Raw genomic sequence first — 21,819 nt, forward strand, 5'->3', positions numbered from 1 at the left:
AGTTTACATTGTTTTCATGGAAACTTTGAGTCAAGATTTTTTTTAACATGTTCCCTTTATAGGCAAATAAATTAACACAATTAATGAATGAATTATTCATAATTAAAATTAAAGATCAGGCCACACAACTTGTAGTGAAATGTGTTTTTTAAGTGTACATTAAATATCGCTGGATTCATAACAGTGAGAGCTTTTACTCTGAAAACCATCAATCTGAGTGTATGTGTGCTTCCTCATCTGAGAAATTATCAATATTCAAAAGATCTGATTTAAAAACCTCAATAAAATAGTGACTCATCTCGGGTGTTAAGTGCTTCCAAAATAAAATGTCTGAGCTTTTATTTTGAACACTTTGTTAACAGGCGAGTGTGATTGGTCAAGCGTCAGGCGGGTGAACGATGCTGATTGGCTAAGCGGGAGGAAAACACGGAAGCTGAGCATGCTGCTGCTGCTCAGTGGATTCGGTCCCAGCACGGTCCTAACCCGGGTGAAAGTCGAACCTATCCCGGGTTAAACTATTCTCCCGGGTCGGTTTGCTGTCGCTTCTGGTTCAGGATCTTCCTCCAGATAAACAGGTCGGTGCAGGAACTCGGTTTAACTGCGTTCGAAGCGGGAGTTAGCATCAGTTAGCATGTTAGCACGTTAGCACGTTAGCTGCGGTCCCGAGCTACAGCAGTGTGTTTTATTCTGACAGTCAGTCGGGTGTGTGTCCGGTCCGGCCGCTGTGATGTCCGTCATCATCCGGACGCGAGGCGAGGCGGGGGGGGGCGTGGCTGCTCACCTGCACTGCCCCCACTGCGGCCACTGGTCCAAGAGCCACGCCCAGCAGCTGACCCACGTGGCCGCGGCCCACCCCAGCTGCCTGGACGAGGTGGAGGTGGGGCGACTGGGGACCATCGTGACGTACCAGAGCTCCGCCCACCTGTTCCACTGCTCCGTCTGCTTCTTCACCTGCAAGGACTTCACCAAGCTCTACAAGCACATCATCTCCAAGCACTGCCTGGACGACAGGGGGGGGGCGGGAGGGAGGGAGGGGGAGGAGGGTGAGGAGCAGGAGGAGAAGATGGGAGATGGAGGTGAGGAAGAGGAGGAGGAGAAGATGGGAGAGGAAGGTGAGGAGGAGGAGAAGAAGAAGAAGATGGGAGATGGAGGTGAGGAAGAGGAGGAGGAGAATATGGGAGAGGAAGGTGAGGAGGAGAAGAAGATGGGAGATGGAGGTGAGGAAGAGGAGGAGAAGAAGAAGATGGGAGAGGAAGGTGAGGAGGAGAAGAAGATGGGAGATGGAGGTGAGGAAGAGGAGGAGAAGAAGAAGATGGGAGAGGAAGGGAAGGAGGAGAAAGGAGATGGAGGTGAGGAGGAGAAGAAGATGGGAGATGGAGGTGAGGAAGAGGAGGAGAAGAAGAAGGGGGGAGAGGAATGTGAGGAGGAGGAGAAGATAGGAGATGGAGGTGAGGAGGAGAAGAAGAAGGGGGGAGAGGAAGGTGAGGAGAAGAAGATGGGAGAGGAAGGTGAGGAGGAGGCTCTGAAAAGGAAGAGGAGCAGTGAGGAGGAGGCCCAGGATGAGGATGGCGCCCCCCTGGAGGCGGAGTCACAGGGAAGCGTCCTGACGTACGACGGCAGCATCTACCGCTGCCTGATCTGCGGCTGCGAGAACAAGCTGAAGGTCGTGAGCGTGAACCACGTGATGAAGAAACACGACATCCCCAAGGCCTACGCCTCCCAGGCCATCAGGAGGGACGTGGTCACGCTGCGGACGCCGCTGAGCAGCACGCCGGGGGAGGAGGAGGCGGGGGGGGGGATGACCGGCGAGCTGCTGAGCGAGGAGATGAAGGCCACGGCCAAGCTGCTGACCTTCACCTCCAACCGCTTCGTGTGCCTCCTCTGCGGCTGGAAGACCAAACTGAAAGGTTCGTCTGATCCGTGAGCGAGTCGTGGGAGGAGCCGGCGAGCGTGAGTCAGCTGACCTCATGTTCCTGTGTGTGTGTGTTGCAGGTTTCGCCATCAGCCACGTGGCGCGCAGCCACGACGTGGAGCGCCCGTACGGCTGCACGGATTGCTCCGCCTCCTTCTTCCTGCCGAGCCGCCTGCAGCAGCACGTGAGGACGGCCCACCGGCCCGGGCGCTACGCCTGCCCCTTCTGCTGCTTCAGGTCGCACTACCTGGGCGGCTTCAGGAGGCACTGCAGCCGCTGCAACGCCCGGGAGGAGGGGGGGGCGGGCGGGGCGGCGGGAGGGGCGGGGCAGCAGGAGCACCAGGAGGGGGAGGAGGGAGGGGAGGGAGAGGAGGAGAGGAAGAAGACCAGAGCAGCGAGGAAACGACGGATGACGAGGAAGGTGATGGAAGGACAAGAGACTGAATGAAGGAGAGAATATGAGACGACCAGCAGGTGGCGCTGATTCTCCTGTCGGGTGTTTTACTGCTGAAGAGCAGGTCAAAGGTCAAATCCCCTCAGCTGTCTGGTCTTTAGGGGATTGGCCTCACTAGTCCCGCCCCTTTTTCCTGTTGCCTAGTAACATCGAAGCGGAAGCTGGACATGAGAAGAGTTTTAAAGTTTCTTGTTTTTTAACTCGTTCTGTTGAAGCGTCACTGAAGCTTCAGACTGTGCTGTGCCCAGAGTGCAATGCATCCTGGGAAAGGCCAAGAGGGTTACCTGCTAGAACCCGTCCTATTGGCCGCTGGATTGTGACGTCCTCATTGGTCGACACGTTTCCACCTGGCGCCTCTTTCCCTCTCTGCTGGAGCCAATCTCCTGTTGAGTCACATTCAGCTTTTAACAATTACACACTTTTTTACAACTTGAATAAGAAACTTCAAAAAAACATTTAAATGTGCATAAATTCATGATGAAACAAACCTTTAGTTGTTATTTGTTGTAAAGTTGTGTGTTTTTGTCGGTCGGTCACAGAACAGCTCGTTTCCTGAGATGAGTCATCGATCAAAGATCAGTTTATTACTGATGAAAACACTTCAGATCAAAGCTGCTTCTTCCACCTGAAACCGTGTGAATCACAAACTGGACGACAAAACACACAAAACACACAACACGCTCTTAACGTGTTGGTCTATGTTGTGTTTCCTGAAGATTTTAATAAAACGACTGTTACATGTAGAAGTGTGTTGACGTCTGTGAGTTTGACTAAAGAATAAAAGTCTGTTTTTAATCTGTATCATTGCTTTTATATTGTTAAATGTCAGTTTTTATTGTGAAGGGAAAAAGACAGGAAACAGCTCCGCGTGATGTTTGAAGCATATCCTGTCTGAAGCATGTGACCGAGTCAGAGCGACTCAGCGTTTCTTCTTCTGTGGTAAACTCCAGCTGATGAAGCTAATGGGCGTGGTTGAAAGCTCAGGATGATGTCACAGTTGTCAGTTTTTTTTTTATTTAACCAAAACATACAAAAACAAACCCACCAATCACATCAGAGCGTAACCACGACGACGCCTCCTCACGAGGAGAGAAAAACATCCCAGAACAAAAACATGACCACGCAGCATCCTCCAAAATAAAAGCCCAGTCTGTTCCTCATTGGATTTCAGAAAACAGAGAAACACTGATTATTTTTCCACTGCAGGAAACGGACTTTCAAAATAATACGTCGTAACATCGTTGGCTTAATGTGCGGAGACATGAGGTAAATAAATGAGCTTATATCAAACTGTTCGTTAGCGTCAACGTCAGGAAGAAGATTTCATGTTCTGAGAAACGAGCAAACGAAGAGAAGAAGAATGACGTTGATTCTACTGTAACAACCGAGCACAAGAAGAAGACCTGTTCTGTTCCTGAGGCTCCGCCCACACTGATATGTTTTAATTTTAAATTAAAACACCAGAAAACACGTCACATGACCGCTCACGTCCACAGGTCATGTGATGTAAACAGGAAGTAGCATGTCGGTTGCTTAGTAACAGAGGAACAGTGAAGAGTCAGAGCAGGGAGTTATTTTCTGAGTGAGTCATGTGACTGATGAGAACCAATCAGGAACAGAACCTCTGCGTCATCGTTCTCTAAAGTCTCACTTTGTGTGTTTATCGTTTACACAAGTCTGGAAAACTGCAGTAACCATAGCAACAGTGATTAGAGTTCAAAGTGAAAAGGGTCAGTGTGGAGGAAGCCTCCATCTTGTGCTGCAGGTAGTTTGCCCTGTGGTCCTGCAGAGGGCGCTCTTACACTGATCAGAGTCTGAAGTGAATCCTGTTGGTTCTGTTCAAATCAGAGAGAAACCGGTTGATGGACCAGAGAACCAGCCGGGGAACAGGCTCCGCCTCCTGCAGTGGAAACCATCTAAACAATAAAGAACCAAATCTTTCTACGGAGGAACAAACTAAAACACAAAGCTCCCGCTCGATCCTGATTGGTGCCGCTCCGACACCGAACAGGAAGTCAGCTGATGGATGGACGACGTCCTTTAAGTGGAGGAGAAGACGGTGACATCATCGTGTCGTCCCCCCCCCCCCCCCGACAGTTTCTGATCACAAAGAGAAAGGTTGTAAGAAAAGAAGGAGAGTGCACCTCAGCGTCCGCACGCCGCTCGGCTCCACACGGAGAGAGTCCATCACCAACCAGGCCTGAATAGAGTTCATCACCCTGCAGGGAGGGGGGTCAGAGGTCAGATGTGTCGGGGACACCACGCCCCCTCCAGGGCGGCCATGTTGATTCCTCTCAGGTCGCCGAAGTCATCGCCGTCTCCGTCGCAGTACTCGTCGTCAGGCTCGTGGTCGTCGAGGCGCGGCGTGAAGCTGGTCGACGGTTTGTGCTGCAGAGACGACACACAGGCAGGAAACATCAACAACAACAAACTGTCACAATAAAACATTCCACAGGTGCATGATGGGAGGTGTAGTACTACATGATAATAACAAACCGCTGATTTACCGTTCGTACCACCGGCTCCCTGAAGGGGGGGCAGACCATGTGGAAGCGAGGGATCGCCACGTGGAAAACCTCTTCCTTATTGGCTGCGACACAAACAAACAACACAACAAGGGGGTCATTTTCAACAGATCTTCACAATAAAAGACCAGAAGCTTAACCCTTCACAATAAAAGAACTGCAGCTCCTTCACAGTAAAGGTACCGAGTCTGTGGAAGGTGTAGTGACCCTCCATGTACTCCGACGGCGTGGAGAACGTGGTGCAGCTGGCGTATTCATGGACTTTTCCAGGCGTCATGACGGGAAACTCTCCTGCACAGAAACACAGTCAGCAGCTCATCTCGGCCAATCACAGCTGAGACATACAGGGGCGGGGTCAGGGGGCGGGGTCAGGCGATGGGAGCAGCGTACCGACCACGCCGGGTCCCTGGACCTCCTCCACGTTGCCGTCGGACGTGGTGATCTTCCAGTAGCGGCTGTCGAGCTGACACGCGGCTTCGGGCGAAGCGCTGCTCGCCATCTCGATCCTGAACAGACGTCACACGGATCAGAAGAAGAAACTTTGAGCAGCGGTTGGACCGGCGCCGGCAACAGCGTGGACACGGACACGTACCTGATGCGGTAAGTGAAGAAGAAGTGCGGCGGGTGGACGGAGGAAAGTTCCGGCAGGAAAGAGGTAGAAACTGAGACGGTGATGTCACCAGTGGTCGCCACGCAGTTTTTATCGTGCACGTACCTGTAGACACAAATGTGAGTCAAGTTTATGTCCTAACTTGGAGGGTGTGTGTGTGTGTGTGTGTGTGTGTGTGTGTGTGTGTGTTACCTGAAGATCTGGTCTCTGATGATTGGATATTCTCCTGTGACCACATTGTGGACGTAGGTTGTGAACCACTCTACGAAACAGGAACCTGAAAACAAACACTCATTTAATGATGCATTTTTCAAAATAAAAGCAGCTGAATTGACTGAGTGATGCATTTTTCAAAATAAAAGCAGCTGAATTGACTGAGTGAACCCACCTGTGATGAACATGTCGATGGCCGAGGGATCCTGAGCCGTCTGGTCCTGAAACGCAGAAAAACAACTTTCAACTTCCTCCTCTCTGTGAAGCACCTTTATTTTGAAAGGCCAGGCGAACAGGAAGGCTACGCACGGGGCAGGGGTAGAAGCTCTCGAACATCCTGCGTCCCTCGGCGGGCTCCAGCGCCATGTACTGACTGAGTCCGGTGTGGAAGCAGAAGGTGAGCGGGAGGCAGCGTCTCATGCCCTTCCTCTGCTGGAAGCCGCCCGCCGCCGTCTCCACGTCCAGCAGCACCTCCGAGCGGTAGTGGTTCGAGAGAGACATGCTGCCCATCAGCCTGAGAGAGCACAGACAGGAAGTGGTCAGACAGACAGGAAGGCGTCAGACAGACAGGAAGAGGTAAGACAGAGGGAGGGGCTCAGGTGGACGGACACCGACCCGGGGATGACCAGCTTCTGTCCGTTGTGGATGCGGTACGAGCAGCGGTAGTCATGTGGGAGGCTGCAGCCAATCTGAGCCTCGATGTCGTTCAGCTCCACCTCGGTGGCGCCCTCTGGAGGAGGAGACAAGGAATAACATCACAGGAGAAGATCCAGAGTTCTGCTGTGAAGCTGAAGTCTATGTTCCTGAATGTGTCTGTGTGTGTGTCTGTGTGTGTGTGTGTGTGTGTGTGTGTGTGTGTGTGTGTGAGTGTGTATGTGTGTGTGTGTGTGTGTGTGTGTGTGTGTGTGTGTGTGTGTGTGTGTGTGTGTGTGTGTGTGTCTGTGTGAGACCTTTGAGGGAGGCGATCATGCGTGGACACCTCTGCAGCAGGAAGCTCTTCAGCTGCTCCCACGCTCTCTTCAGCTCCGGGTAGAACTGGATGTAGCGACCCAGGTCTCTGTAGTTCTGTTTGAAGAGACAGAACCAGGACAGCCCACTCTGCAGCCGGTCCGCACTACACACACACACACACACACACACACACACACACACACACACACACACAGACAGACACACAGACACACACACATTAGAAACCGTCTCCAGAACTCATGACAGCGATCAGTGATTGATTGACAGGACTCACTCTGACAGCAGCCAGTGTTTGGAGCAGTGACTCTTCCACAGCGGGTTGTGTTTGGACAGTTCGTTCAATCTCCTGCTGACATAACTGCAGCTGTAGAGGGACACACACAGACACACAAAGAGTTACACACAGACACATACACAGACACACACAGAGACACATTAACATTGTTCAATATGTTCTCGATCGGTTATTGCTTGCACACAGAACCAGAGGCAGCTGTAGAACCAGTAATAAACCAGCTGAGCTGTTGTCATGTATTTGACTCTGATGATAATGTGACTCGTTGATATTTATGAATAATCCAGTGAACTCTCTGAGGCAGAAGCTTGTTGTGATGACAGCTGTCGAGAGGACACACACACAGGCTACATGCTAAGCTAACGAGCTGCTACACACTGTTTGTAGCAGCATTAGCTTCATGTCAGTCTTCACTGTTTCCTGGTCGGTCTGTGGTGTTGTTAGCATTAGCTTCAGGTCAGTCTTCACTGTTCCCTGATCGGTCCCTGGTGTTGTTAGCATTAGCTTCAGGTCAGTCTCCACTGTTCCCTGCTGTTGTTAGCATTAGCTTCAGGTCAGTCTTCACTGTTCCCTGGTCGGTCTGTGGTGTTGTTAGCATTAGCTTCAGGTCAGTCTTCACTGTTCCCTGATCGGTCCCTGGTGTTGTTAGCATTAGCTTCAGGTCAGTCTCCACTGTTCCCTGCTGTTGTTAGCATTAGCTTCAGGTCAGTCTCTACTGTTCCCTGCTGTTGTTAGCATTAGCTTCAGGTCAGTCTCCACTGTTCCCTGCTGTTGTTAGCATTAGCTTCAGGTCAGTCTCCACTGTTCCCTGCTGTTGTTAGCATTAGCTTCAGGTCAGTCTCCACTGTTCCCTGATCGGTCCCTGGTGTTGTTAGCATTAGCTTCAGGTCAGTCTCCACTGTTCCCTGATCGGTCCCTGGTGTTGTTAGCATTAGCTTCAGGTCAGTCTCTACTGTTCCCTGATCGGTCCCTGGTGTTGTTAGCATTAGCTTCAGGTCAGTCTCCACTGTTCCCTGATCGGTCCCTGGTGTTGTTAGCATTAGCTTCAGGTCAGTCTCCACTGTTCCCTGATCGGTCCCTGGTGTTGTTAGCATTAGCTTCAGGTCAGTCTCCACTGTTCCCTGATCGGTCCCTGGTGTTGTTAGCATTAGCTTCAGGTCAGTCTCTACTGTTCCCTGATCGGTCCCTGGTGTTGTTAGCATTAGCTTCAGGTCAGTCTTCACTGTTCCCTGGTTGGTCCCTGGTGTTGTTAGCATTAGCTTCAGGTCAGTCTTCACTGTTCCCTGATCGGTCTGTGGTGTTGTTAGCATTAGCTTCAGGTCAGTCTCCACTGTTCCCTTATCGGTCCCAGGTGTTGTTAGCATTAGCTTCAGGTCAGTCTCCACTGTTCCCTGCTGTTGTTAGCATTAGCTTCAGGTCAGTCTCCACTGTTCCCTTATCGGTCCCAGGTGTTGTTAGCATTAGCTTCAGGTCAGTCTCCACTGTTCCCTGCTGTTGTTAGCATTAGCTTCAGGTCAGTCTCCACTGTTCCCTGGTCGGTCTCTGGTGTTGTTAGCATTAGCTTCAGGTCAGTCTCCACTGTTCCCTGGTCGGTCCCTGGTGTTGTTAGCATTAGCTTCAGGTCAGTCTCCACTGTTCCCTGGTCGGTCCCTGGTGTTGTTAGCATTAGCTTCATGTCAGTCTTCACTGTTCCCTGGTCGGTCCCTGGTTTTGTTAGCATTAGCTTCAGGTCAGTCTCCACTGTTCCCTGGTCGGTATGTGGTGTTGTTAGCATTAGCTTCATGTCAGTCTTCACTGTTCCCTGGTCGGTCCCTGGTTTTGTTAGCATTAGCTTCAGGTCAGTCTCCACTGTTCCCTGGTCGGTATGTGGTGTTGTTAGCATTAGCTTCAGGTCAGTCTTCACTGTTCCCTGGTCGGTCCCTGCTGTTGTTAGCATTAGCTTCAGGTCAGTCTCCACTGTTCCCTGGTGTTGTTAGCATTAGCTCCAGGTCAGACTCCACTGTTCCCTGATCGGTCTCTGGTGTTGTTAGCATTAGCTTCAGGTCAGTCTCCACTGTTCCCTGGTCGGTCTGTGGTGTTGTTAGCATTAGCCGCTAGCCCTTAGCTAGCCGGGGCTCGAGTGGACCGGAGGACTCACTGGATCAGGTCCCGGAAGCTCAGGAAGGACAGGACGTGCAGCAGCGGGTCGGACGGGAGCTCGTCCACCAGCACGACGGGCGCCTCGGGGCTGGAGGCGGCCATGGTCTCACGGATCTGCGGCTGCGGCTGCTTCCGCCTTCACCTCCACCTGCTTTTTCTTCTGCTGCTCCGAGCTGCAGCGCACACAGCTCACTGCTGCCAGCGCCCCCTGCTGCAGGGCCTCTGCACTGCGGCCAGTCAAAGGACAGCACACAGTGACCTTTGACCTCCTCGAGTCCAAGTGACAGCTTGTCCCAGATTGGAGAGGATTGTCTTCATACACTTGTATATATATATATATATGGGTGGATGACATGACGCATGATTTTTCTGTAATTAAGTGTTAATGTTTATTTAGATGCATTTAACCACTTAAACAACACATGGATGTGATGCATATAATGGTACTTTGTTTTAAACTTATGACTTTGTATGACATATCTGTTATGTTTTGATTATATTTTAAGGTGAATACGCAAAATGTCCTGCGGTGTGACCGTAACATAGGTGAAGCATTAAACTTACACATTAACCAAATAAACCAGAACTATCTGGAGCAGGTAATAACTGCCTTGGCATTATATTTTATATAATGACTTTATTAATATTAGGTTTTAATATGCACAAAACTAGTATATTAGTATTTACAGCAAAATAACTTTCGTAACACAAATGCTGTCCTGTGGTGTGACATGGAAAATCTGATTTTTGAAACGGCAGTTACATGGACAACTATAGGGGTCCTTAGTTTATCCCACTACCAGGAAGCCCCCAGATGTTGGAATGTACTGTGTATGTTGAAAGGTGACTGTTAACCTCTGATTAATGTCCTAATTTTCACTCTTTCTGTCAGACAATGAATGTGTCATTTTTTTGAGAGTCCTCGTTATTTGTCAACTACCCATATATAAATATAAACACATATATAAGTAGGTGTGCGTAGAGGCCTAGAGAGACAGGAGGACCCTGTGTTGGACCTCATGAGGCCGGTCCCAGGTGCAGGATAGAAACCAGGTACAGAACAGGTTCCTCTGGTTCTGGAACAGAAGGTGAGAACTGGAGACTGTGGTGGAACCACTGGCAGGAAGCAGACGTCATGGAGGTGGTTAGAGAGAAGCTTTGCTCCGTGTGTTCTGGTCCGAGAGGCAGGAGGAGTTTCAGTGTGAAGGACGTTGACCTCAGTATCTGTAAAGCACATATTGACTCAGCTCCCACGGATCGATGGCCTCAGAGAGACGAGCACTTTCTCTCCTCTCGTCCTGTTCTTCACTCTGTTGGAGGCTCAGAGCCAACGCTGACCTGGACAGATGTGAGCAGCAGAAACAGACTGTGACCTTTGACCTTTGACCTGAGAGGCGTCTGTTTACTCAGAGTTTCAAACAGAGCTAAAGTTCCTGCGGCCACTGTGTAAACACAAGTTTGTTTTATCACTGTTCCAATTTCAACAAATATCAATCGTCATGACTTCTGTGCGCCGCCGACCTTTCACCTCTGGCGTCACCATCAGGAATCTTCTGGATATGGAACAGATAAGAACCTCCAGGAATTTGTCCCCAGTAGGTGGCGCTATGACTCATTAATGTCATGGATGACATGTCTTCAATCGGACCATGTTCACTCAAAATACAACCACTTCCTGTTCCCAGATTCAAGGCCACGCCCCTCAACGATCAACGAGTTTGTTCACGTACAATCACCAAAAATCGCAAACAAACCTCCTGTTCTTTCAAAATAAAAGCAGAAGAAGTGACTGTGATCAGCGCCTGTTGTTTCAGAATAAAGCCCCTGAACTGGGACCAGTGAGCTCAGTGGTGACCTTTGACCCTGAAGGAAACTTGAAGATTCAACTTGAAGTTCTGCTCACTCTCCTCTGGAGCTTTATTGTGGAGGGACGGCCTGGTCGTATTGAACTTCAGAGTAAACAGGTTCAGGACTCAGCTTCCTGAGTGACTCACACTGTGACCGTTTGGTCAATGCCCCCCCGCAGGGCCAGTGAGACGCAGACAGGCTGAAGAGGGAGACGTCTGGACCTGCTTGGGACGGTTGGATCATGGTGGAACCATCGAGACCAGCTGCTGTTCTTCTGCTGGTTCTGCTGCACAGCTGCCGAGCGGACGATGGTACCAACATGACTCAGCAGTTTAGAACTGTTTAGAACTGTTTAAAACTGTTTACTGGGGCGTTACAATAACTCCAGTTCAGGTTGTAACGCTGGATTGTAAAATGGTATATACAGATACATTTTTCAACGCAGGTATCGGACATGTAATGTACTATTTTTATATAACTGCAGATACTTTTAGTTTAGTAAAAGATTCTTTCTTCAACTAATGTTTAGATTTTTCTGCAGTTAAATAAACCAAATCAAAGTAGCAAATTAAAATGAATCCAAATATCATTATATACTAATATCTCATCTCAAAGTTCTGACGTGTGTCCTTGTCCCAGTTTTCCTCAACAGCCAGCGAGCGGCAGAGGTTCTGGTCCGGAGCCGACGAGCCAATCACATGTTTGAGGAGATGAAACCAGGTAACTCCCCTCGTCGGGTCCAAGAGGTTCCACATCGATTTAAAACCTGATTCATGCAAGTGTTGAATCCACAGATCAGATGATATCTGGTTGAATCTGTGTGTGGTTGTGCGGTTGTGTAGGGAACCTGGAGAGAGAGTGTGTGGAGGAGGTGTGCGACCATGAAGAGGCCAGAGAGGTGTTCGAGCAGAAGGAGAAAACAGTACGACTCCACTTCAATGATCACATCGTCATAGAAACACGTAGAATTACATTAACAGAACTTCTCATTCCGTCTCATCTGTTCCCTTCAGGAAAAGTTCTGGAGGAAGTATCTGGGTGAGTACTGCTACTTTACTGTACTTTATTTATAGTTACTCTACTTTGAGTCACATTACTTTGACTTCATTCACTACAACATAGTGAATTTAACATTACAAGAGTTTTCTAAAAGTACATGAAGTACTTTTACTGTGGTAATTGAAGTACATGAAGTATAAGAATCACTCTGACAAAGATTTTTTACTTTAGTTTACTCAGCTGCTCAAAAACACTGGAACAAAGTCCAGAGCTCAAACAGACACAACTCAGAGTACACAAACACCACCTGTCTGTGTGTCTGTGTATAACTGTCTGTCTGTGTATAACTGTCTGTGTGAAACTGTCTGTGTGTAACTGTTTGTCTGTCTGTGTGTAACTGTCTGTCTGTGTATAACTGTCTGTGTGTAACTGTCTGTCTGTCTGTGTGTAACTGTCTGTCTGTCTGTGACTGTCTGTCTGTGTATAACTGTCTGTGTGTAACTGTCTGTGTGTAACTGTCTGTCTGTCTGTGACTGTCTGTGTATAACTGTCTGTCTGTCTGTGTGTAACTGTCTGTCTGTGTGTAACTGCCTTTCTGTGTGTAACTGTGTGTGTGTAACTGTCTGTGTGTGTTCCAGACTGTCAAGGAACTCAGAGGAGAGTAACACAACAGGACATTACTCGTACCAGACAATGTGTCGGAGGTAAACACAAACAAAGTGAATGAATCTTTAATCTGTTCAAATGTACAAGTACATTGACACTGTGTGTGTGTGTGTGTGTGTGTGTGTGTGTGTGTGTGTGTGTGTGTGTGTGTGTGTTCAGGTCAGTGTATTTTCGGTACGGGGGTTAGCTATGAAGGAGATGTGAACATCACAAAATCAGGGCGACAATGTCAGTACTGGATTCACAACTACCCACATCCCATCATGAGGTAACCAAGCAACCACCTGTCTGTCTGTTGACCTGTCTGTTGACCTCTCTGTCTGTTGACCTGTCTGATGACCTGTCTGTTGACCTGTCTGTGGACCTGTCTGTCTGCTGACCTGTCTGTTGACCTCTCTGTCTGTTGACCTGTCTGATGACCTGTCTGTTGACCTGTCTGTGGACCTGTCTGTGGACCTGTCTGTCTGCTGACCTGTCTGTTGACCTCTCTGTCTGTTGACCTGTCTGATGACCTGTCTGTTGACCTGTCTGTTGACCTGTCTGTGGACCTGTCTGTGGACCTGTCTGTCTGCTGACCTGTTTGTTGACCTCTCTGTCTGTTGACCTGTCTGTTGACCTGTCTGTTGACCTGTCTGTGGACCTGTCTGTTGACCTGTCTGTCTGTTGAACTGTCTGTTGACCTGTCTGTTGACCTGTCTGTCTGTTGACCTGTCTGTTGACCTGTCTGTGGACCTGTCTGTCTGTTGACCTGTCTGTTGACCTGTCTGTCTGTTGACCTGTCTGTGGACCTGTCTGTGGACCTGTCTGTGGACCTGTCTGTTGACCTGTCTGTTGACCTGTCTGTGGACCTGTCTGTCTGTTGACCTGTCTGTTGACCTGTCTGTTGACCTGTCTGTGGACCTGTCTGTCTGCTGACCTGTTTGTTGACCTCTCTGTCTGTTGACCTGTCTGTTGACCTGTCTGTTGACCTGTCTGTGGACCTGTCTGTTGACCTGTCTGTCTGTTGAACTGTCTGTTGACCTGTCTGTCTGTTGACCTGTCTGTTGACCTGTCTGTGGACCTGTCTGTCTGTTGACCTGTCTGTTGACCTGTCTGTCTGTTGACCTGTCTGTCTGTTGACCTGTCTGTGGACCTGTCTGTGGACCTGTCTGTGGACCTGTCTGTTGACCTGTCTGTTGACCTGTCTGTGGACCTGTCTGTCTGTTGACCTGTCTGTTGACCTGTCTGTGGACCTGTCTGTCTGTTGACCTGTCTGTTGACCAGTCTGTCTGTTGACCTCTCTGTCTGTGGACCTGTCTGTTGACCTGTCTGTGGACCTGTCTGTCTGTGGACCTGTCTGTTGACCTGTCTGTTGACCTGTCTGTCTGTTGACCTGTCTGTTGACCTGTCTGTGGACCTGTCTGTGGACCTGTCTGTCTGTTGACGTGTCTGTTGACGTGTCTGTGGACGTGTCTGTGGACCTGTCTGTGGACCTGTCTGTCTGTGGACCTGTCTGTGGACCTGTCTGTGGACCTGTCTGTGGACCTGTCTGTGGACCTGTCTGTCTGTTGACCTGTCTGTGGACCTGTCTGTGGACCTGTCTGTTGACCTGTCTGTCTGTTGACCTGTCTGTTGACCTGTCTGTGGACCTGTCTGTTGACCTGTCTGTCTGTTGACCTGTCTGTGGACCTGTCTGTCTGTTGACCTGTCTGTTGACCTGTCTGTTGACCTGTCTGTGGACCTGTCTGTTGACCTGTCTGTCTGTTGACCTGTCTGTTGACCTGTCTGTTGACCTGTCTGTGGACCTGTCTGTTGACCTGTCTGTCTGTTGACCTGTCTGTGGACCTGTCTGTCTGTTGACCTGTCTGTTGACCTGTCTGTTGACCTGTCTGTGGACCTGTCTGTGGACCTGTCTGTGGACCTGTCTGTCTGTTGACCTGTCTGTGGACCTGTCTGTCTGTTGACCTGTCTGTGGACCTGTCTGTGGACCTGTCTGTTGACCTGTCTGTTGACCTGTCTGTTGACCTGTCTGTGGACCTGTCTGTTGACCTGTCTGTTGACCTGTCGGAGATGTCTGTTGACCTGTCTGTTGACCTGTCTGTCTGTTGACCTGTCTGTGGACCTGTCTGTCTGTTGACCTGTCTGTGGACCTCTCTGTCTGTGGACCTGTATGTGGACCTGTCTGTCTGTTGACCTGTCTGTGGACCTGTCTGTGGACCTGTCTGTTGACCTGTCTGTCTGTTGACCTGTCTGTGGACCTGTCTGTTGACCTGTCTGTTGACCTGTCTGTTGACCTGTCTGTGGACCTGTCTGTTGACCTGTCTGTTGACCTGTCTGTTGACCTGTCGGAGATGTCTGTTGACCTGTCTGTTGACCTGTCTGTCTGTTGACCTGTCTGTGGACCTGTCTGTCTGTTGACCTGTCTGTGGACCTCTCTGTCTGTGGACCTGTCTGTCTGTTGACCTGTCTGTTGACCTGTCTGTGGACCTGTCTGTCTGTTGACCTGTCTGTGGACCTGTCTGTGGACCTGTCTGTTGACCTGTCTGTGGACCTGTCTGTGGACCTGTCTGTGGACCTGTCTGTTGACCTGTCTGTCTGTTGACCTGTCTGTCTGTTGACCTGTCTGTCTGTTGACCTGTCTGTTGACCTGTCTGTGGACCTGTCTGTCTGTTGACCTGTCTGTTGACCTGTCTGTTGACCTGTCTGTTGACCTGTCTGTGGACCTGTCTGTGGACATGTCTGTCTGTTGACCTGTCTGTTGACCTGTCTGTTGACCTGTCTGTCTGTGGACCTGTCTGTGGACCTGTCTGTCTGTTGACCTGTCTGTGGACCTGTCTGTGGACCTGTCTGTTGACCTGTCTGTCTGTTGACCTGTCTGTCTGTTGACCTGTCTGTTGACCTGTCTGTTGACCTGTCTGTGGACCTGTCTGTTGACCTGTCTGTTGACCTGTCTGTCTGTTGACCTGTCTGTTGACCTGTCTGTGGACCTGTCTGTTGACCTGTCTGTTGACCTGTCTGTAGGGAGTATAACGCCTCGGAGATGAGCAGCGTCCTGCAGGAGAACTTCTGTAGGAACCCTGATGGTCGAGCTGAAGGTCCCTGGTGCTTCACCAAGGACCCCACGGTGCAGAAGGAGGCCTGCAGGGTCCCGACCTGTGGTGAGTGGCTCCTCCCCCCCCCCCCGGGAGGCGGGACCCAGCTAATGATCTGGTACGAGTATTACAGTTCTGCCTGAGATGAAGGAATCTGTCTTGTCTGTGAAGGTGAGGACTTTGTCCCGTCCACCGTGGCTCCGGACCCGGTCCCGACCGGAGAGTGTCTGCCCAGCTATGGCCTGGACTACGAGGGCGACCTGAGGGTGACCCTGGGAGGCCACGCCTGCCTGGAGTGGTCCTCGCCGCTGGTCGTGGAGCTCAGCCGAGACAAGGACTTCCTCCCGGAGGTCGTCCTCCAGGGGAACAAGTGCCGTAACCCTGACAACGACCCGGAGGGGCCGTGGTGCTACGTGATGGAGGCCGGGAACGTGACCGTGGACTTCTGTGACCTGAGGCTCTGTGGTGACTACACCTGTCTGTCTCAACCTGTCTGTCTCACCCGTCTGTCTCTCACCTGTCTGTCTCACCTGTCTGTCTCACCTGTCTGTCTCACCTGTCTGTCTCACCTGTCTGTCTCACCCGTCTGTCTCACCTGTCTGTCTCACCCGTCTGTCTGTCTCACCCGTCTGTCTCTCTCTTTCACCTGTCTGTCTCACCTGTCTCTCTCTCACCCGTCTGTCTCACCAGTCTCTCTCTTACCTGTCTGTCTGTCTCTCACCCGTCTCTCTTACCTGTCTGTCTGTCTCACCTGTCCTTCTCACCTGTCTGTCTCACCCGTTTGTCTCACCTGTCTGTCTCACCTGTCTGTCTGTCTATCTCATCCGTCTTTCTCTCACCTGTCTCTCTCTCTCACCTGTCTGTCTCTCTCACCTGTCTGTCCTTCTCTCTCATCCATCTTTCTCTCACCTGTCTGTCTCTCTCATCTGTCTCTCTCTCTCACCTGTCTGTCTCTCTCACCTGTCTCTCTCTCACCCGTCTCTCTCACCTGCCTGTCTCACCTGTCTCTCTCTCACCTGTCTGTCTGTCTCTCTCTCTCACCTGTCTCTCTCTCTCACCTGTCTGTCTGTCTCTCTCTCTCACCTGTCTCTCTCTCTCACCTGTCTCTCTCTCTCACCTGTCTGTCTGTCTCTCTCTCTCACCTGTCTCTCTCTCTCACCTGTCTGTCTGTCTCTCTCTCTCACCTGTCTCACCTGTCTCTCTCTCTCACCTGTCTGTCTGACCTGTCTCTCTCTCTCACCTGTCTCTCTCTCTCACCCGTCTGTCTCACCTGTCTCTCTCTCACCTGTCTGTCTGACCTGTCTCTCTCTCACCTTTCTGTCTCACCTGTCTCTCTCACCTGTCTGTCTGTCTCTCTCTCTCTCACCTGTCTGACCTGTCTCTCTCTCTCACCTGTCTGTCTGTCTCTCTCTCTCACCTGTCTCTCTCTCTCACCCGTCTGTCTCACCTGTCTCTCTCACCTGTCTGTCTGTCTCTCTCTCTCTCACCTGTCTGACCTGTCTCTCTCTCTCACCTGTCTCTCTCTCTCACCTGTCTGTCTGTCTCTCTCTCTCACCTGTCTCTCTCTCTCACCCGTCTGTCACACCTGTCTCTCTCTCACCTGTCTGTCTGACCTGTCTCTCTCTCACCTTTCTGTCTCACCTGTCTCTCTCACCTGTCTGTCTCTCTCTCTCTCTCACCTGTCTGACCTGTCTCTCTCTCTCACCTGTCTGTCTGTCTCTCTCTCTCACCTGTCTCTCTCTCTCACCTGTCTGTCTGTCTCTCTCTCTCACCTGTCTGTCTGTCTCTCTCTCTCACCTGTCTCACCTGTCTGTCTCTCTCTCTCACCTGTCTGTCTGTCTCTCTCTCTCACCTGTCTCACCTGTCTCTCTCTCTCACCTGTCTGTCTGACCTGTCTCTCTCTCTCACCTGTCTCTCTCTCTCACCCGTCTGTCTCACCTGTCTCTCTCTCACCTGTCTGTCTGACCTGTCTCTCTCTCACCTGTCTCTCTCACCTGTCTGTCTGTCTCTCTCTCTCTCACCTGTCTGACCTGTCTCTCTCTCTCACCTGTCTGTCTGTCTCTCTCTCTCACCTGTCTCTCTCTCTCACCCGTCTGTCTCACCTGTCTCTCTCACCTGTCTGTCTGTCTCTCTCTCTCTCACCTGTCTGACCTGTCTCTCTCTCTCACCTGTCTCTCTCTCTCACCTGTCTGTCTGTCTCTCTCTCTCACCTGTCTCTCTCTCTCACCCGTCTGTCACACCTGTCTCTCTCTCACCTGTCTGTCTGACCTGTCTCTCTCTCACCTTTCTGTCTCACCTGTCTCTCTCACCTGTCTGTCTGTCTCTCTCTCTCTCACCTGTCTGACCTGTCTCTCTCTCTCACCTGTCTGTCTGTCTCTCTCTCTCACCTGTCTCTCTCTCTCACCCGTCTGTCTCACCTGTCTCTCTCACCTGTCTGTCTGTCTCTCTCTCTCTCACCTGTCTGACCTGTCTCTCTCTCTCACCTGTCTCTCTCTCTCACCTGTCTGTCTGTCTCTCTCTCTCACCTGTCTCTCTCTCTCACCCGTCTGTCACACCTGTCTCTCTCTCACCTGTCTGTCTGACCTGTCTCTCTCTCACCTTTCTGTCTCACCTGTCTCTCTCACCTGTCTGTCTCTCTCTCTCTCTCACCTGTCTGACCTGTCTCTCTCTCTCACCTGTCTGTCTGTCTCTCTCTCTCACCTGTCTCTCTCTCTCACCTGTCTGTCTGTCTCTCTCTCTCACCTGTCTGTCTGTCTCTCTCTCTCACCTGTCTCACCTGTCTGTCTCTCTCTCTCACCTGTCTGTCTGTCTCTCTCTCTCACCTGTCTCACCTGTCTCTCTCTCTCACCTGTCTGTCTGACCTGTCTCTCTCTCTCACCTGTCTCTCTCTCTCACCCGTCTGTCTCACCTGTCTCTCTCTCACCTGTCTGTCTGACCTGTCTCTCTCTCACCTGTCTCTCTCACCTGTCTGTCTGTCTCTCTCTCTCTCACCTGTCTGACCTGTCTCTCTCTCTCACCTGTCTGTCTGTCTCTCTCTCTCACCTGTCTCTCTCTCTCACCCGTCTGTCTCACCTGTCTCTCTCACCTGTCTGTCTGTCTCTCTCTCTCTCACCTGTCTGACCTGTCTCTCTCTCTCACCTGTCTCTCTCTCTCACCTGTCTGTCTGTCTCTCTCTCTCACCTGTCTCTCTCTCTCACCCGTCTGTCACACCTGTCTCTCTCTCACCTGTCTGTCTGACCTGTCTCTCTCTCACCTTTCTGTCTCACCTGTCTCTCTCACCTGTCTGTCTCTCTCTCTCTCTCACCTGTCTGACCTGTCTCTCTCTCTCACCTGTCTGTCTGTCTCTCTCTCTCACCTGTCTCTCTCTCTCACCTGTCTGTCTGTCTCTCTCTCTCACCTGTCTGTCTGTCTCTCTCTCTCACCTGTCTCACCTGTCTGTCTCTCTCTCTCACCTGTCTCACCTGTCTGTCTCTCTCTCACCTGTCTGTCTCTCTCTCACCTGTCTGTCTGACCTGTCTCTCTGTCTCTCTCACCTGTCTGTCTCTCTCTCACCTGTCTCACCTGTCTCTCTCTCTCACCTGTCTGTCTGTCTCTCTCTCTCACCTGTCTCACCTGTCTGTCTCTCTCTCTCACCTGTCTCACCTGTCTCTCTCTCTCACCTGTCTGTCTCTCTCTCACCTGTCTGTCTGACCTGTCTCTCTCTCACCTGTCTGTCTGCCCTGCAGCGGACCCCCTGCTGGGCCAGCTGGAGACCCCACAGACGGACGAGAGAGAACGATCAGTTTTGGGTCCGAAGAGGAAAACGTTTTTCAGTCCTCGCACCTTCGGCCTCGGGGAAAGTGGTGAGTCCATTCATTGGTTTCCTGTTTATCACCTGGTTAGCTGACGGAGCGTCTGATTGGTTCTGAGCTCGGCCCGTCCTCCTCTCATTGGTTCACTGACCCGTGCTGCAGAGTGTGGACAGCGCCCCCTGTTTGAGCTGAAGGGGATAAAGGATCTGAAGGAGGATGAGCTGCTGGAGTCGTACAGAGACAAACGCATCGTGGGGGGGGACAACGCCGAGGAGGCCTCTGCACCTTGGTAACCACACCCATCACGAGCTGTCACCATGGTTACCACACTGTAAGAACATGCCTGGTTGTTTAAAGGTCAAAGGTCGAACCCGTGTGTGCAGGCAGGTGATGCTGTTCAAGCGCAGCCCCCAGGAGCTGCTGTGTGGCGCCAGTCTGATCAGCGACCAGTGGATCCTCACGGCCGCTCACTGCATCCTCTACCCGCCCTGGAACAAGAACTACACCACCGGGGACATCCTGGTCCGCCTGGGGAAGCACCACAGAACCATGTAGGACCCCCCCCCCCCCGGCAGCTTCTCTCTCACAGCTCCTCCCACGGACCGACTCACATGTCTTCTCCAACCTCCAGATACGAGCGCGGCATCGAGAAGATCGTTCCCATCGATCGGATCATCGTCCACCCCAAGTACAACTGGAAGGACAACCTGAACCGAGACATCGCCCTCCTGCACATGAGGCGTCCGGTGACCTTCACCGACAAGATCTCCCCCGTCTGCCTGCCCAGCAAGAAGGTCGCCGTGGCGTAAGACAAACTGGCTTCACCGGGGAAACCCAACTTCCACAAGTGGTGTCAAAGGGCACGGCTCTGATGTTCAGTCACATGATTCCACCAGCTGCTGTCCCAACACGTCTGAAGGTCAAAGGTCAGCTGGGAAGTCTGACCTTTGACCCAATGGGAGAAAGTCTGTGTTTGTGTTGTTGCACTTTGTAGTTTGGTGAAAACAAACATTTGAACCCAACACTCCCTCAGACGGACTTTAGAGGATCACTGACCTTCAGACGTGGTCGGGGGGGCGCTCCTTCCTCTGGTCGGTGTTCTAACCTGAACCTTGTGTTTCAGTCTGATGTCCGAGGGCTTTAAGGGCCGAGTGACCGGCTGGGGGAACCTGAGGGAGAGCTGGAAGCCGTCGGCGAGGAGTCTCCCCGGCGTCCTGCAGCAGATCCACCTGCCCATCGTGGACCAGGACGTCTGCGCCAGCTCCACCAACGTGAAGATCACAGACAACATGTTCTGTGCCGGTAACACTCCTCCTCTTCCTCCTCTTCCTCATGTTCCTCAACGCTTCAGTGTGGATTTCACATAATAATATCAAAATATCAAAACCCAGTCGACAATCAACATAGAAAATGATCAAGGTTTTCCTCGATCACAAAAGTGAATCAATCATTAAAACTTCCCATTAAAACTATGTACAACTTTTATAATTTTGAGCGGGAAATTTCAATATATTGAGTATTTTAAGTATTAATACTTGAAAGGATTCTTCCTGTAGCGCCACCTTCAGGTCAACGTGTGTGTTGCAGGTTTTAAACCGGACGACGCTGAGCGTGGCGACGCCTGCGAGGGAGACAGCGGTGGACCGTTTGTGATGAAGGTTCGATTCCCGATACTGAATCTGTTTAATATCTTCAACATAGAATAACTGGTTTATAACATAAGACATTTAAGTTTATTCTAAATTACATAGATACAGATTATATGATTCCAGCTGAGTTTAACTAATAAAATCACTTGGATCTGATAGATTTGATTAGAAACCAGTTTTTCATCGTTAACACAAACAGGAGCAACTCAAATCATCTTTTCTACTATTGATGAACCTGATGAATTATTGGTCAAGTGATGAAACAATAAACCTAGATGACACCAGTGCACATTTCTGAAAGGTTTGGTTTTATGGGAGGATTACAACAGAACAACAGCAGCAGTTTCCGATGAGTCGGTGATTTAAAGATGGCGGCCTGTGTTTCCCCGTCAGTTCCCGACAGAGAACCGCTGGTACCAGATGGGCATCGTGTCGTGGGGCGAAGGCTGCGACCGAGACGGGAAGTACGGCTTCTACACTCACCTGTACCGGCTGAGCCGCTGGATCAGGAAAACCATCGCCAGCACCGGCTGAGCAGGACAAGCATCAGCTGACCAGGGAGGAGGAGGAGCCACTAACACACTTCCTGTTCTCACCAGGCTTAATAAAGCTCACTTCCTGTCTATGAGTTTCGCTTCTGGTCTGATTACAAAACCTGTAAAAATATGTGGATAT

The 21,819-nt window shown here is 50.8% G+C and overlaps 3 protein-coding genes across 3 annotated transcripts; 2 read left to right on the forward strand and 1 right to left on the reverse strand.

Moving 5' to 3' along the window:
• Positions 1–427: 427 nt before the first annotated feature.
• Positions 428–2,657, forward strand: LOC132996953 (chromosome alignment-maintaining phosphoprotein 1-like). The gene is made up of 5 exons (XM_061067324.1): positions 428–575; positions 695–1,018; positions 1,490–1,907; positions 1,993–2,242; positions 2,582–2,657. Exons 2-5 carry the CDS (start codon positions 728–730, stop codon positions 2,655–2,657), a joined length of 1,035 nt encoding a protein of 344 aa, XP_060923307.1. The 5' UTR covers positions 428–575; positions 695–727.
• Positions 2,658–3,360: 703 nt separating this feature from the next.
• On the reverse strand, positions 3,361–9,262 carry fbxo3 (F-box protein 3). Its single transcript, XM_061066841.1, has 12 exons — positions 9,119–9,262; positions 6,961–7,050; positions 6,665–6,828; positions 6,330–6,444; positions 6,024–6,228; positions 5,890–5,935; positions 5,694–5,778; positions 5,484–5,606; positions 5,282–5,397; positions 5,075–5,182; positions 4,874–4,956; positions 3,361–4,754 (listed from the first exon to the last, which is right to left on the reverse strand). The coding sequence occupies exons 1-12, from the start codon at positions 9,220–9,222 to the stop codon at positions 4,608–4,610; spliced, it is 1,386 nt and encodes a 461-aa protein (XP_060922824.1). The 5' UTR covers positions 9,223–9,262; the 3' UTR covers positions 3,361–4,607.
• A 1,861-nt stretch (positions 9,263–11,123) lies between these two features.
• Positions 11,124–21,772, forward strand: f2 (coagulation factor II (thrombin)). Its single transcript, XM_061066907.1, has 15 exons — positions 11,124–11,279; positions 11,608–11,688; positions 11,811–11,890; positions 11,982–12,006; positions 12,606–12,671; positions 12,793–12,901; positions 15,634–15,770; positions 15,876–16,169; positions 19,430–19,546; positions 19,658–19,784; positions 19,879–20,046; positions 20,127–20,300; positions 20,619–20,797; positions 21,083–21,153; positions 21,538–21,772. The coding sequence occupies exons 1-15, from the start codon at positions 11,210–11,212 to the stop codon at positions 21,676–21,678; spliced, it is 1,839 nt and encodes a 612-aa protein (XP_060922890.1). The 5' UTR covers positions 11,124–11,209; the 3' UTR covers positions 21,679–21,772.
• Positions 21,773–21,819: the final 47 nt, after the last annotated feature.

The sequence above is a fragment of the Limanda limanda genome, chromosome 23 (assembly GCF_963576545.1).
Source record: "Limanda limanda chromosome 23, fLimLim1.1, whole genome shotgun sequence".
Taxonomy (NCBI): Eukaryota; Metazoa; Chordata; class Actinopteri; order Pleuronectiformes; family Pleuronectidae; genus Limanda; species Limanda limanda.

What these genes read in the sequence shown, in the direction of transcription:
- f2 (XM_061066907.1), top strand. Translation starts at nt 11,210, where the DNA reads ATGGTGGAACCATCGAGACCAGCTGCTGTTCTTCTGCTGGTTCTGCTG. An exon ending in CAGCTGCCGAGCGGACGATG is followed by an intron (nt 11,280 to 11,607) that starts GTACCAACATGA and finishes TCCTTGTCCCAG; the next exon opens with TTTTCCTCAACAGCCAGCGA. An exon ending in GAGGAGGCCTCTGCACCTTG is followed by an intron (nt 19,785 to 19,878) that starts GTAACCACACCC and finishes CCGTGTGTGCAG; the next exon opens with GCAGGTGATGCTGTTCAAGC.
- LOC132996953 (XM_061067324.1), top strand. Translation starts at nt 728, where the DNA reads ATGTCCGTCATCATCCGGACGCGAGGCGAGGCGGGGGGGGGCGTGGCT. An exon ending in CTGGAAGACCAAACTGAAAG is followed by an intron (nt 1,908 to 1,992) that starts GTTCGTCTGATC and finishes TGTGTGTTGCAG; the next exon opens with GTTTCGCCATCAGCCACGTG. An exon ending in GCGGCGGGAGGGGCGGGGCA is followed by an intron (nt 2,243 to 2,581) that starts GCAGGAGCACCA and finishes GTTCTGTTGAAG; the next exon opens with CGTCACTGAAGCTTCAGACT.
- fbxo3 (XM_061066841.1), bottom strand. Translation starts at nt 9,222, where the DNA reads ATGGCCGCCTCCAGCCCCGAGGCGCCCGTCGTGCTGGTGGACGAGCTC. An exon ending in CATCGACATGTTCATCACAG is followed by an intron (nt 5,779 to 5,889) that starts GTGGGTTCACTC and finishes GTTTGTTTTCAG; the next exon opens with GTTCCTGTTTCGTAGAGTGG. An exon ending in CCAGGGACCCGGCGTGGTCG is followed by an intron (nt 5,183 to 5,281) that starts GTACGCTGCTCC and finishes GTTTCTGTGCAG; the next exon opens with GAGAGTTTCCCGTCATGACG.